General features: G+C 48.3%; 1 protein-coding gene across 5 annotated transcripts in view; it reads right to left on the bottom strand.

Moving 5' to 3' along the window:
* Window positions 1-15,333, bottom strand: part of TTC28 (tetratricopeptide repeat domain 28) — a 109,177-nt gene that overhangs the window by 12,808 nt on the left and 81,036 nt on the right. For all 5 annotated transcript variants that reach the window (XM_085593170.1, XM_085593172.1, XM_085593173.1 and 2 more), the window contains 9 exons: window positions 14,579-15,102; window positions 12,930-13,039; window positions 12,624-12,753; window positions 11,997-12,215; window positions 9,911-10,076; window positions 7,180-7,320; window positions 3,146-3,290; window positions 2,056-2,235; window positions 281-1,001 (listed from right to left, as the gene is read on the bottom strand). In XM_085593170.1, coding sequence (XP_085449296.1) covers window positions 281-1,001; window positions 2,056-2,235; window positions 3,146-3,290; window positions 7,180-7,320; window positions 9,911-10,076; window positions 11,997-12,215; window positions 12,624-12,753; window positions 12,930-13,039; window positions 14,579-15,102 — 2,336 coding nt within the window. The remainder of the gene's footprint in view (window positions 1-280; window positions 1,002-2,055; window positions 2,236-3,145; window positions 3,291-7,179; window positions 7,321-9,910; window positions 10,077-11,996; window positions 12,216-12,623; window positions 12,754-12,929; window positions 13,040-14,578; window positions 15,103-15,333) is intronic.

Below are 15,333 nucleotides of genomic sequence, written 5' to 3'. Positions count from 1 at the left end.
TACTGCACTTTATTTCTTTCCAGTCATGAAACACACTTCACCTCACAACTGCTTCTAATTATACCCAATCCATACCCACCTACTGTGCCCAGTGAAATGCTGATGAGTCCTGTGACACTGACATTCAGCCACACTCAGCTGAATCAGAGTCTGAGACACAGGGGCTGAATTCCAGGAAAGCACAGTGCACACGCTGCTCCCAATTACCTTGCTTAGCTCATACAGTTTGGCAGCTCCCTAGAAACCCCATCTGATTTGTCCAGAAGAAGACTCTTCCTACCTGCCCAGTTGGCTGGATGGGAGAACTGCTTGCTGCTCTGCACAGTTTTCATTGCTTCTCCCAGGGCTGCGCTGGCTTTCATCCCGTTTAAGAGAGAGGAATAGAAGGCGTGCACAAACATTTTGGAAGCAGCCACAGGAATGGGCCAGAGTGACACAAGGACACATTGAGCCCCAGCAGCCAGGAATGCTCTTGTCAAGCCAATGACTCCATCAGAAGTGACTTTGCTGTTGGACTCTTGGTAAGAGCCAAGAACCACCAGCTTGACAGGAAGACGCAGATCCAGCACATCAGCTGCTGTAAGCAGGAACTCCTGGAGAGGAGGGCAGTCTGAGATGCTCTCCACATCACTGGCATCATCCTGCATCCTAAGAGATTCTGGGATTGTGTAGGGGTTCCCAAAGGAACTCTTGCTGCTGGCTGGGTTGCTGTCAGTGTTGGGTGTCAGGACCAAAGCAGCCAGTTTCCAGGAGACGTGGGTTGCAAAATGGACACATTCTGCCTGAGTGAGGGCACTCATGACTCTCTCTTTTGTTGATGAGCTGCCAACTAAGGGCTGGCAGCCAAGTAATTCAGATACCATATATGCTTCCTCCTCTGCAGAAGGCATAGGTCCCCACAGCCACCTGTCCATAACTGCTGAAGGGAGCTTGGGATTTCCTATCACAGCTGCCATTGAGGTAGAACTGGAGTAAGCAGGAGTATTCTTCCTCACATGGGACTAGACAGAGAAAGAGAAAGAGAAAATGGTGCTCAAAAATCTGTTTTTTATGCTGCTGGTAATAAACTATCCTGTCCCTTTGGCTCTAAACACAAGTCTGATTGTCATAATTTCAGGAAGAGTACATTTCTTTAGTTTCTTCTTTTTAACTACTATATGGAATACCTCTGAGTCTGCTGAAGATTTCTATCCCCAGATCTTGAATAGACAAAAACATAGGAACAGAAAGCAACAGATACAGCCCAGGTTCCTTTGATGGTTGCAGCAGAGCTAAAAACATAAAGAAGATTCCAGGTTCTCACATTCCTAGAACACCACCTGCAATCACTCACTAAGTGGTTCCTCATACCTGTATTTCCAAGATCAGTGTCAGCACTGCCAGCAGCAGGTGCTGTATGCAGCTGATACTGAATGGAGGAGCAGTAATGCTGACAGCATTCACACCCTTCTGCTGTTCCACTAACTGTGCTTAACCCAGGGGAAACCAAGATGTGCCACAAAACACTGCCCAGCAAGAGCAAATGTGACTTGGTGCATTCTCCCAGAGACCTGGGCATTAGAAATGCTGCTGCCAAACCTCAGCATGAAGATACTTCCACAGGATTTACCTGTGGGATTTGCCTTCCCTCATCGCTTTGGTGTCATGAGACATTTAGCAGTCTTCCCCACTCAGAATGCTAAAATGGAGGTGAACATACCAGCAATGCAACAGGACAGTCAGCTTGGCAAGAAAGCTCAGCACAGATCACAGACACCTACATCTCTGTAGTCTGCCATGTAGTTCCACACCCAGCACATGCAATCCTTTAGAGGAGGATATCCAAATGATCCAATCCCCTTGTCCTTCCTGGCATGCCTGGGGCTGTGATTGTGTGCTGCAGGAACTACATCAGAACCTACTTCAGAGCTGTGGTGCTCAGCGTACTCCTCAGACCCAGGGTGGCCTGTTTGTGGTTTCTGTTCTTGTGTCTGGCACAGCAGGACAGAGCTGCTGCTTTGTGAGCATGTACCAGGACCTGCACCCACAGGAGAGGTTTCATAAGCAGTGTCAGACCTTGGAGCTGGGATTCAGTGACTGGATGGATGGCACTGCAATGAGACTGAAGCGCTCATAGAGGTACTCATTGGAGGAACTGCCCTTCAGGAGAGCAAAAGGAATGAGGTACAGTTCTCCCTCCAGAACCAGGACCAGCTGACGGTGGCGACCAACAGGCCCACTGGAATGCATCAAACCCTGAAAAGAAAGCAGAGAGAATTAGTTTGGTCCTTTCACTCCACCCGCATCCACAGCTGCGCTTCCCAAGTATCAGGCTCTACTCTGACCCCGTGTCAGGTTTGGAAACACCCACATCAGCACCATGCTCTGTGTGACAGATGAGCATTGCTGCTCACCTGTGCCCAGCCAGTTCCATGGGGACAGGTGAGCCCTGAGGGCACTGACCTGTCTGCTCTGGGTCATCACCCTGGCCTCAGCCTCACCTTGGTACTGCAGCTCCTTCTGCTCCAGCCTGAAATCTTGGCTAACCCCAACCAACTATGCTTTGTCAGTACTGTCATCACCTTATCCTTTGTCAGAGAATATTCCTTCTGATATTGAATTTCTAAAAAGCCACTTCCTCTGAAGAGTGAACCATCTACAGACAGGCTGTGTCCGTGGCCTGCACTTCCAGACACTTAACATCATCATCAACCCAGAGTCACCAAAACATCTAACCAGGAAGCAGAGAGATTAGTCAATAGGGAACATGCAGCTGGGCACGATATGTGGCAACTGCTCCTGGTCCCATGTAACTGTGGAAATTTATTCATCTAGTATATCATAAAACCAATTTGTTTTCACTCCAGGAAAGAGTAAATTCAAAGCACTTCAATTTGTTCCAGCTTAAACACTGGCAGCCCACAAAAACAAACAAACAAACAAAAAAAATCAAAAAACAAACAAACAAACAAACAAAAAAAAAAACCAAAAAGCAAAAAACACCCAAAACCAAAACCAGGACTAGATTCTTGTCTCTAGGTGGTTGCTAAGACCCCTTCCAACCCAGACTGTTCTGTGAAAATACCATGCTTCAGAAACCAGCCCCAAGCTGTTTGTTCTTGCTTTCCCACACTGAGAGGGTTTTGGTGTCTGTGCAAAGCCTTACTCCTTCCATGGGTCCTATGAGTAAGTCGTAGAGAGCACGGAGTGGGGGCTTGGTGAAAGAAGTCTGCTTCCTTGGAAGTGATGATGTTCCATCCTTTACAGGAGACATGGTACTGCTGAACAGGCTGGTCATGCTCTGACAGCTCCTGTGGGCAAAAGCCAAGGGAGAGGTTAGCTGCAAGAATCTGAGCTGCCCTGTGGCTGCCCTGACTTCTGACACGAGCCAGGCCCTGTCGCCCAGGGGACTCTGCTCTCTAGGATGCTTCATGGGAGGACTTTAGTCTCCCATTCAGCTTCACACCTCAGTGAACAGTGACATTAATGGCAGGATGAATCAGCTGCAGACAGCACATGACATTGCTGTTGAGTTTCTCTCCACACTGCAGTGCCTGAAGTGCTGTTCCCAGCTGCTCCTGCACACCTATGGGTAGCAGCTGTGTGCAGGCAGGCATGAGACCCAATGACAACTGACCACAGCCACAGGAGGATTTGCACTTGGGTTGTGCACCAACTGACCTAGCATGATACCAGAGGAAATGTGACAACAGGCAAACCACGAGACATCATGATTCTGCACTTCTGCCATTGCTGAGCAACACCTGGTGCCCATTTCTGATACTCCCACAGAGCTCTGCACATGATCTCCTGGCACCAGCAGCCACAAGTGTCTGCCTGCTGAGGAAATGAAGTTGCCCCATTCTGGGCTTACTAGTCCAGCAGCTGTGCTCCCCAAAAATGTTATCCTTGGCTTGGGGCCATGAACAACCATTTTACATGGAAAAGGTAACTTTGCAAAATATTTTAGCAGGTGGACCTCAAAGAAAAGGTAGGGAGGCCTGGGACATGCCCCAGCCATTCCTAGTACATACCAACACACAGATTCAGAAATTGTATTTTCCCCTCCCTTTCTCTCCCCAGCTGCTGCAAGAAGCCTCCTGACCCAGCTCATATCATGCCTAAAACCTACAGTTGTCTGAAGAGAAAAATGCTCTTACCACCCACAAGGAATTTCCATCTTATGGGCACATAGGAATAACCTCAGACTGTCAGCAAAAGCCTGGTGTCTGACTGTCCATGCTCTCCAACCCAGAGATGCCACTGACAGTATGAATATGCTGCTGGAAACTCATCTGGGGGATTTGTGCATCAGGGGATCAGCACAGGCTTGTGCTCCCCTCACACCCACCTGTCCCACTTCACTGCAGGGTTCAGCTTTATGAAGCACAGATTTTTAACATCAGATCAGGAAAGAAAATATGTACAGGGATACCTTGTGCCCTGATCCTCCCTGAGTGGTTTGCTGCCAGCAGGCAGCACTTGCCAGCCCCACAGTCCATGTTCAGTGATTGTTACACATTCATTTACTGCAGGGAATAGGGGCTTGGTTATTCCAATCAGCAAAACCCTCCTGCATCCTGGGTTTCCCAGCCAAGCAGCTCTAGATTTATTGCTTCACCACTCAGATTGCTTTTTATGAGAACAAAACCAAGGAAGCACCATAAATCTCTCACATCTCCTGCCTCTGTGTGTGTACACAAAGAGTGAGCAAATCCACAGGGGAGGATGGACAGATCTCTTGTGGCAAGTGGAGCTGACCAGGAGCCCAGGCCAGCCCATCCTTTCCTCGTGAAGAAGCCAACAAAAGGCTCCAGGTGCACTGATGATTTTCACCTTACTCTTGCAATGCAGAGGATCCCCTGATGTCTGAACAGTGAAATGTCTCATTTGGAAGGCTCTGCTCAGACTCTGCAGTGCTGCTGATTTATAACCCTTTGTACAGACAGCCTGGCCTGCAGCAAGCAGAGAAACAGCACAAACAGCCAGGATTAGCTCTGCTCCCTGCCTTTTGTCTTAGAGATGCAGGAACAAAGCAAAGCCTCAGAGAACAGGGTCAGACTGACCTGGCTGACCACCAGCCTCACAGGTGCTGGCTCTACCTGCTGAGGATGAGTGGCTGGGCCCAGGCAGAAGGGAGGGGTTCATCCCAGGACCAGCACTAATTAGGATTTTGGACAAGTCAAGCAGTCCCCATGGCCAAGCACAGTCATTGGGAGGGGGCTGGAAGTCAGGCTGGTGCTGCAGGGGTCTGACAGCCTCAGGAAGCTGAATACCCATCAAGCCTTCCTCAAAGAGACTCTTCCTAAAGATGCAGCCCTAAATCCACATTCAGAGTCTTGACACACACAACATACAAAGCTGCAGTAAGCTCCAGAAAACAGCCAGATCTCAGCTCCCTGTGGATCCTTTCAAGGATCCACCAGTATCTCCAGAACACACCAGTGGATGCAAAAAACCCACAGCCCAGCCAGCACTCTCTGCCAGGGTGGTCTGCCAGGGTGTCAGCAGCTGCAGCACTGCATCCTGGAGGGCAGAGAACCACCACAGGCAAGACTCCCCAGCCACTGCTGGCCCATCTGCCTGTGCTGCCCCCATCCCTCTGCTCTGGAGAGGGTCAGCTGTATGCTTCTCCAGGCTCTGAGGGGAATAATAGGCTCCAATGATGCTGATCAGCTTGCCCTACCTAAGGAGCAGAGGAAATAGAAGAAGACACAAGCCACTGTGGCTATCTTAGTGGCTGTACCAGTGGCATCCTCAGCTCAAACAGCTGTTCCCCAGTCCTGAGATCACCACAGTGTTCCTTCAGTGTTTCTTTCTCCTCCAAAGTCTATTTTCTCTCAGAAGTTCTCTAAGTGAACTACCAACCCTCCAAGTTTGCTTTTCTAAGCAGAACTGAGAAAAAAATCCTACTATTCTCTGCTTAAAAGCGCCTACCCTGAATTCAGGGCTCAGCTAGCCAGCTGCAAACAGATGAGGAAGTATTAGCTCCATCCCCAGGTCCCCCTGCACAGGCAAAAGGAGAGGGGAAGGTAGGGAGGCCATCCAGCAGTCTCATTTTCTCATCTCAGTGCTCATCGTAAGAACATCACAGACACAGCTGCTTCTAATGCTTCCCCTGCTTCTCTTCTGAGGGTGCTTTTAGTTAAATACCCAAGATGCCCCATCCCTGGGCTGCTCCTAATAGGTGCAAACTACTTACTTGACAAGACACCTGAACTAAGCTCCTAAGTCTGGATTCAAAGTAATGTATGTGGCTCCTGTGAAGCAGAAAACCAGATGTGGCATGGTTGGCACTGCAGTGTCCCTGAAGATCAGCATTCCCTGGAACAGAATCAAATCCTACTTCCCCCTGTAATCAGAAGGACAATCTCCTCTCTTTCTAAGACTGATAAACCAGCAAAACATCTCAGCAATTCTGGGGATCTTCCTGTGTGATCCAAAACTAGCAAGTACTCAGTCCTTCATCAGTGCAGCAGCTTGAACAGATATGCTTGTGGATTCTGAAAAGAAAATCAGGCCAGTTGCTGGTGCCAGCAGGCAGCTCCCAGTTCTGTGCTGTAACAGTTCACAAGCTCCAGTGGTGGCTCACAACACTCCAGGCTGATTACATTTTCTTTTCCAGCTGAGAAAGGCTTAGGGTATCCTGTGCTCATAAACCACAATCGAGCACAGATCCAGTCAGAAACCCTGGGTTGCATCACGCAGTCACACTGGAAAAATTCTGTCCTCAATTTTCTTTCCAAATGGTCGCGCTAAGCCCTAATCAGCACAGTCATGTGAAAGGCTGAGAACAAGTTGTAAGAGGCAGAAAATGAGTGGAAACTTGCAGCTAGTACAATCCTGTAACTCTGGAAATGCAACATATTCCCACTTAATTGGTACAACACATGAGATTAACAGAAACATGTATTTCTGTAACAAGTGTGCAGGAGGGAGCTCCAGGTTCCACATCTCACACATAGCAGGGACAAAACAGTGCTTCCCTGCAATTGTCTGGAGTCTCAAATCAGCACTTGGCCAGGAGAAGAGCAAATTCAGAACAGTTGTTCCTCTGGACAGTCATCAGTTACAACGGGGACCAGTCCTTGCTGGCTCTCCCCTAGAGCACTGGCTGCACCTAAACTTGCAATTTACAGAGAAGCCCATCACCAAGACATCTCCTGCTTGCTGACCCCTGCAGCACTGCTGCATTCTCACCTGTTCAATAGGTTGTTCCTGCTGACCATCCTCAGGAAGCCAGTTGGATCAGTCATTGAGTTCAGCTTGTTATTCATCTCCTCAAACTGCTGGTCCATGATATCCCCAGCTTCACTCTCTGTCTCGCTGCTAGCACAGGCTCTGGGGGAATCAGTGAGATGAAGGGTCATTGATGCGAGAAGGAGCAACAGCTTGATGACAAATGCTCAGCCAGTCTGAGCAAAAATGTTTTTCAAACAGAAGCTCATCCAAACACTAATGCCAAATCTTCCCTGGCTTGTCTTTTGTCAGGCATATAAGACAGCCCCAGCCCCTTTTCTCCTCTTCTGGGATTCCTCAAGGCTTAGTGAGTGGCACACGCAGGTGGGGGTGCAGAGCCTTTCTGTTCACTGCAGGCAGGGATTTCTAAAGCTGCAGCACAACACTGAAAAGCTGAGTCTGCAGAAACACCAGCTCAACCCTTATCTGCCTAAGAACAGTGTGAGCACATCCTTTCTAAATCTCAACAACTAAATTCAAGCTCCACATATTTCCTCCACATAGCATAGAGCTGTGCTGCCACTCCTGTTATACAAAGAGGGAAAGCACAGAAGGATTTACTCTATCAATGCCCAAGTGCAGCAGCAATACAGAGAATCAGCCCAACAATTCTAAATTCCCAGCCTCCTGACATTAATATCTCAATTTTCTCCGTGCAGCTGGGGTGCTCATGGTGAGCTGGGTTAGGCTCAGTGAGCATTTTACATGTGAATCATTCTCTGTGTTTTGTGCACTTTTGTAGTTAATGTTGTTGCTGTTACTGTTTGTTTCCTTGTCTCATTGCTGTTTCCAGTAAATTGTTCTTATCTCAACCTATGATCTTCACTTTTTGTGCCTCCAATTCTCTTCTCCAGACACCAGAAGGAGGGAGGGAGCAAGCAATCAGTACTGGGGTTTGGGAGAGTCTCAGTGGGAGAGCTAAACTGGGGGGTACCATTCCTAAACCATAACAATGGCACATTACAAACCTTGGAATTTGTGCACTTAAGATAAACCTACAATGCTACCCAATGAAGCCTCCTTGCATCTCATTTCTGCTTCTTTTTGGGTTCCTGACAGCTTGAAGCCTCTCCTCAAGGGCATGTTTCTCAATAAAGAGCACAGGAATTAAATGAACACACAACCTGTACTTGTGCAGGCAACGAGAGCTGTACCTCTGTTGCTGCCTGGCCAATATGATTCATAACCTGGTAAATCCTGAAAAAAGCCAATCACTTCATGAACACTGAAACAGGGACAGCTGAACCACAGACAGGGGATTGAAAAAAACAACATAAGGGAAAAAAGGAAGAAGAAAAGGTTGTCCACAGCTTCTCCCTGCACATTTTTCATCCAGCTGAGGCATGCTTAGCTCTGAGTCCTGGCACAGTTTGGAGTAACACTCACAGCTCCTTAAAAGAGGCAAAAATCTTGAGTTCATGAACCCAAGAGAGCAGGTCACATGCTCTCCTTAAAGAGAACTGAGTCTGTTCTGACACAAGTTCAAGCAGACTTTAAAATCCCTTACACTTCTTTTTTTTTTTTCCCAAGAATGCATTACTTTGAGGATTAATTAGACCAGCTGAAAAGAACCCTTTCTAGCAGAACCTGAAGGCTGCAGTGTGGAAATGAACATCCTGTGCATCCCTTCCTCTCCAAAAAGTGTGAAGACATGCTCTGGAGGCTCAGCAGTACCTCTGACCCTGCTCACAGCAGCATGGACACAAACTCTTCAACCTGAACCCCAGAGCACTCCAGCAAGCCAGGGACTGAGCAGTCAAGCTCCTCCACACGTGCTGTGCATACTCACACCCTGCTGCTGGGCAGAGCCTGAGGCTGGCAGCTTCTGCTGGGGCCCTGGAGAGCAGTGCAAACAGCAGGGCTGAGGGGAAGAAGTTGCAAAGTAGAAAGTGATGTTCACCCACATGGAACAGCCAAGATTTGTTTGCTTGATTCCCTGCACGTGATTTTGACATGGGGAAAGAACGTCTGCCTATTACTGTGCCACAGTAGTCCAAGGATCCTGGAGACAAGCATTAAACCCAGAATCCTTAACCAAAAACATACCCCTACCATTACCACAAAGTGAGGAAGAAGCTGACATCCCAGCAAATTAAAAACTCATCCCAGAACCTGAAGACTGAAGGACTGCCTTTGCCAGGAGGAGAATCTGTGGTGACAAATAGTTAATGAAACTAAAAATTGTACCTGCAAAACTGCTGCATGAGGCCCAACTGCAGATTTCAGTATAGATCTTGTGTATTTGCATGTCTGCAGGGTAAGACTCAACAATCAACATGTGGTTTCTAAATTATTCACTCAGCTATAGCCACAAGTCACACTGGGGGGGTAGTTAGAATTCCTAAGGTATTTGCAGTTTTTTCAAAGCAGTTGAAAGAAAATTAATTACACTGGAAACTGTAAGCAGGATGAAATCCGTCCATATGCAGTCAGACATGGCACCTGCCTCCTCATCCAGTCCACAGATTCACCACACAGCTTGTAAGTTTGGATCTTATTTGCATGTGCATAGAGTAGTTTGGCAGGAAAATAATCATGGTTACAAAAGCAAACCAATTTTTTTGTTGCTGCACTGGAAATTTGCCCCTTCTCTGACTCTCAGTTCTCAGACTTCTCAGCCAATTAGCTCATCCCAAAATATTATAAATTCAGGTAGGAGAGCAGGATGTTAGACACCCTCATCCCAACTCACCTGGTGTAGTAGGAATCCACTCCCAGAGCCTCCCTCACACTGGAGATGTGCTGCTCCAGTGCTGAGTTTGTCAGTGTCTGCAGGGCCACACTGTTGGCTTCATGGAAGTCCCCAGCATTTTCTGTCAGGCTGTCACCCAGATAATACTCATGGAATTTCAGAATTCCTGCAAGGCACCACAATCAGGAGGTTATTTCTGCAGGGCTACAACAGCGCTGCCAGCAGCTGTCTAAGAAGATGGCACAGCCCCAAGCATTTGGTGTTTCCAGCATAACTGGGGCAAAGTGTTCTATGCCAGGTCTCCACTGAACTTCTCCAGCATTTTCAGCCTTGTTTTTAAAATCTGGATTTGTACTTTGCAGATAATGGCTCAAAGGCACAAAGGCAGAGGAGAGCTTTTACAAGATGCTCAGAATGCCTTTGCTATTGCAGCACTCATATAAATTATAAACCAGATCTTCCATACAAGCCTCTACTAGTTTAATTCACATTTCAAGTGATGCACATGAAAAATACCTATTAATAGCCTCTGAGAAAATTAACTGAACATACAAGGCTGAACAAGAGTGTTGTTACTACAGCAGAACCTCCTCACATCACACACAGTGATTTCACTCTATAAAAGGAAAGAAGATGGATTAAAGCACAGTGAATTATTAAAAGATAGCATTTCACAATGGGTAAACCAGATAAAGGCCACTTCCTGTTTTGCTGAGAATTCCACTGCTACTGCAGATAAAACCTTCCTGCTTTTAGACTGGTCTATTCTTCCTGAGATAATTAATTCTGCAGCCTGTGATCAACAGTAAAAGGCTGCTCTGGATGCCTTAGCAGCATCAATTATTACACACAGAGAAGAGCAGAGGAACAAAGAATAAAGCAACTCCTCCTGCAGCAACAGAAGCAAACACAGCAACAACCAAGAGGTTCTGAGGGTTCCACATCAGTGGGACAATGAGGACCCTTAAGCTGCTCCCTCTGTCAGTGAACAAGAACAGGCCACCATGACTGGACCAGAGTCACTACTGAAGGGCTCCCAACAAAGTTTATTGAGCCAAACACCAGAGCCTGTATCCTTCCCATCACCTGACAGAACCTTCAAAGAGACAGTCACAAACTACAGACTCAAACACTGCAACTTCTTTTCTCCAAGACTCACTTTGGGCAAAGAGGAGACTGATCATGAAGCTCAGTGGCAAATGCTACACTTGATCCATATAATTTTAATAAGCTCAGACAGTGATACTATAGAATTATTGGCATTTTACTGTGCAAACTACAGGTCTGAAGAGCCAATTAGTGACTGGATGCACAGCAGGACAATCCTATCTTACACTCAGACATTGCAAAACACTCCCGAAAGTGTCTCTTCCAGCCACTGTCATCCCATTTAAATCAGGCATGTGTGAATGCTTCCTTCTCTTTCTGAAGCATTTTTCATGCAACCTAAATTGTGCTTTTTATCTCTCTAGCTTTGTCATGATGAAGGGCTGCAATTATTAAATTATATCCAGAAAGAACTTGTTAAAATTTACAGTCATCACTTTATTAGATAATGAATAACAGCTGTCTGCAAAAAGCAATCCTCTTCAAATTAATCCTCCTTGCTCCTCTGTGATAAGTGTTTCCACATTCATGTGAGGATCAAGTAGTTCAATGGCATATCAGGAAGTGGGGATGCCCTACTGTTTTCTGCAATCCACTTCAGTGAATAAGTGTCAAAAGCTTTTGGAAGAATAAAGCACAGAACTATAATTAAAGTAGGGATTCTTATGCATAGAAGATTCTCATAGAGCAAACATACTTGGAATTTCATTACTCTTCTGTTCTGCCCTGTGGGAAATATATACAGATTGGAGGTTGAAAAATGAAAATATTAAACATGTGAAACATTTCCATCTCCAGGTGAACATCAAAGTCCTGAATAAGCACTTCTGAGTCATTACTGCTGTGACTATGCCATAGCTTTTAGTCTATTCAGCTTCAAGGTACTAGATGGAAATTATTCCCTCCTACATTCACTCTGGTCCCAAAATCATTCCTATTCTCCCTGTTCCCAGGCTCTTGTGTCCAAAAAGGAGCTCACCTGCCCCAGGAGCCAGCAGCCAGCTGTACAGATAACCTGCAGCCAGTGAGTAGTAGAGAACAAGTCCCCTCTGGCCATTCACAGTCTCCAGGACCTGGTCAAGGGTCACGGGAGAGTAGGGATCCGAGTCCTGCTGCCCAGTCTGACGTTCCACAAGCAGGTCAGCAAAAGCCCTCGTTCGTCCCCTCTCTGCTACTGCCAGTGCCTCATCATGGTGACCTAAAAAGACAAAACCATCTCTCAGACCTGACACAAGTGTGGTCTGCAGTGCCACATTCATGGAACAGGGACAGTTGCTATCCCAATCCCAAAGAAACCTGGGGAAGCAGTGCCACCTATTTCCCAAAAGAGCAGTCTCTGTGCTGGAACACAGTCTCACAGAATATATTTGCTGCAGGCAATAACACAATGAGCCACAGAAAGGCAAATCAATGAAAGAAGCAAGAAAGAAGAACCAAAGGTGTCCCAAACTCAAAGAAAAACACCCATAATGCTGCCCTGGAATAGAAATGCTGTACTGGACAGCTGTGGAGCAAAGGACATATCAGGAACTGCCACCCCACAAGTCCAGCTGAACTCCTGTGATGAGTCTGGAGTTCAGCCTCAGCAACTGAAGGCATGTCTTACCCAGACTGACAAGAACTCGCTGCAGGGCCTGATAGGAGGATGTCTGCAGGTCGAAGAGTGACAGTTTGTAATCCGTGCTCAGCTGCACCTCGTGGCGGATGGTTTCAAACAGCGCGGAGGCGCGGTACAGCTGGGAGGGAAACAGCCACAGTCACTTCCTCATGGCCACACAGCACTGCCTGGGAGAGCAGCACCCATCCCCTCAGCCTGGGGAGCTCTGCCCCACACCCTCCCTGAGAACAGGAACCACCCAGAGGCCTTGGAGGACACAAGCCCCCAGCACGGGGCAGACCATGTCATGTGTACCTGGTGCTGGGACTCCTCCAGGTTGCCACTCGCCCAGAGGGAGAGGCCAAGGCCGTGACGGATTTTTGCTTCATCTTCTCTGCGACCCAGCTGCTCTGCCAGCCTCAGTCCTGAAAAGGAGTTAAGAGTGAGTGAGTGCCAGAGGGGAGAAGAGGCTGTGGCCTCAGTCCCAGGGGGCTCCTGTGCAGGTAGAGACAGCTGTGGAGTGCGAGCACTGGGACAGAAAGTGAGGCAGCACCAGTGGTGGGATGGAGAGCAGGACGGGGACAGCACCAGGATGACCAGTGGGGCAGTAGCAGTGCTGGTACTGCCCTCACATCAGCACCAGCATGAGAGGTGACAGACAATTCCATGGACTGAGACCTCCCTAAGTGAGTTTAAGGCGCCATCCCCTGAGACACACTCAGTAAGCCCCTATCAGAAAGTTCAACTTTTAAACTCTAAAAGCCAAACAGACAAACAAAATCACACGGAGCTGTCAAACATTGCCAGAAAAGACACCTCTTGCCACATTCCTGGCTTGTTTCCCATCAGCTCTCTCCAGCCCTCTGGAAGGCTCTGCATGGTTTATGTGCTGAGCCAGAGCAGAGGGCAGGGGCCTGGCCTGAACGACCTGGAGCTCACTTCCAGCAGCACATTCTGTGCTGTCCCCGCTTCCACACACCCCAAACCTCTGTCTTGGTGGCCCCTGCTGACAACAGGGACACCTCCTCTGAGGCACCTTGGGTTTCCTCCAGCCTGGGAAGCAGGGCCCTGGCTGTCACCACAGAGCTCAGCAGCAGCTAGCTTTCCCAGGCTATGCAGGAATTCTGCAGCACACCAGGAGAAGGAGCTGTGTTTCATTTCTCCCCTTCCAACAGCATACTGGAATCCTGCCAAGGTTAGATTCATGAAAACCAAACTAACTGATGTAATACATCCTTCAGCCTCCAGCTTCTTTCACTCCAGCTCCATTGCTCATCTGCTGCATCAGAGCCCACAGTTTGATCAGCTGCTGCCTGCATGCTGCACCCCCTTGCAACAGCACAGCTCCCAGGCCAGCACTGACCCAGCACTCAGCAGTGGCAGATGGCTCCTGGACACCTCAGGCTGAATTTCTCTCACCTCTCTATCAAACAGCACTTGTTTTCACTCAGACTTTAGGGGAAGTCACCCACTTTGTCTCACTCCTAGGTGAACACATAGGCTACCAGCATCTCTCCTAACAGACCTCTCGGGATCAGAGAGATTCATCATAATCCTCTGTGGTTTTCCCAGAGCCAGATCCTGGTATGCAATGCCATTTATAGATAAGGTTTACACTTTCAGGCACAAATGAGCTTTACAAAGAAACTCTGCCAGGTACAGTCTAGAGTCATGCCCTGAAGTACCTAAGATAATCTGAGGAAGGCACAGATCATGCTTTGTCTAGAGGACACCAAGAAGACTGCAACTGAGATGGCATGCTCACCATAACAGCTCCATACAGATGCTACTCACACAGACGCTCAGCAGCAGCTGTGAATGTCTACAAGAGCTTCTTCATCAAAGGCCACTGTCAAACACATCCCTTTTTAGCCATGTTTACAGTACCTCACCTCTCCATGTCTTCAGGTTTCCCTTCCACCCTTCTGACCTTACATGCTCTGTTGCGTAACTCAGCCTCTTACCTTCCTGCAGGTACATCACAGCCTGTGAGTAATTCTGTAAAGCATGATGAGTCCTCCCCAGGCTGCTGTAAGACACGGTTTTGGCTACGAGGTCGTTCATTTGCGCTGCAATGCTGAGGTGCTGCTCCTGATAAACCACTGCCCTCTCGTAGGTGCCCAGGGACTCGTAGGTAAGGCCCAGGTTGCCGTAGGCGCGGCCCTGGCCGGCGGGGTTGTTGGTCTCCTCGGCGATCTGCAGGTCCAGCTGGTGGTACTGCAGGGCGGTCTCGTACTCGCCCATCTGCTGGTACACCCCGCCCAGGCCACAGGCAGCGTCGCTCTCCAGGGCTCGGTCCTTCATCTCCCGGGCGATGTTCAGCTGCCGCTCCAGGCAGGAAATGGCTTGCTCATAGTTGCCCAGCTGGCTGTGCAGGCTTCCCAGCTCCCCGTAAGCCTGGGCTTTGTTAAATGCCTCCCCCAGCTCGTGTGCCACTACAAGCCTCTTCTCAAAGCACACCAGAGCCTGCTGTAAACTTCCCATAGCCCTACAAGGGAAGAAAACAGCAGTGTTTATTTTGCTAATATTTCCTTGAGAGAAGGTGTTTTGCCATTTCCCCGGAGGCCAGCTCAAACCTTCTAGTCAGGGGTTTGTCCCCAGGAGACATCCCCAGCACTTTTGAATCAACCTCCTCCTCTCTGGGAAGTGTCATCAGCTTTGGAATTTGAGCTGTCAGCACAGTCTTCAGCATCCACAGGACTCCAACTCTGTCCTATGT

The sequence above is a fragment of the Lonchura striata genome, chromosome 15, assembly GCF_050655825.1.
Source record: "Lonchura striata isolate lonStrDom1 chromosome 15, ASM5065582v1, whole genome shotgun sequence".
In the NCBI taxonomy this organism is placed as follows: domain Eukaryota; kingdom Metazoa; phylum Chordata; class Aves; order Passeriformes; family Estrildidae; genus Lonchura; species Lonchura striata.
The sequence above is the reverse complement of the archived record's forward strand: the minus strand, read 5'-3'. Positions and strand labels throughout refer to the sequence as shown.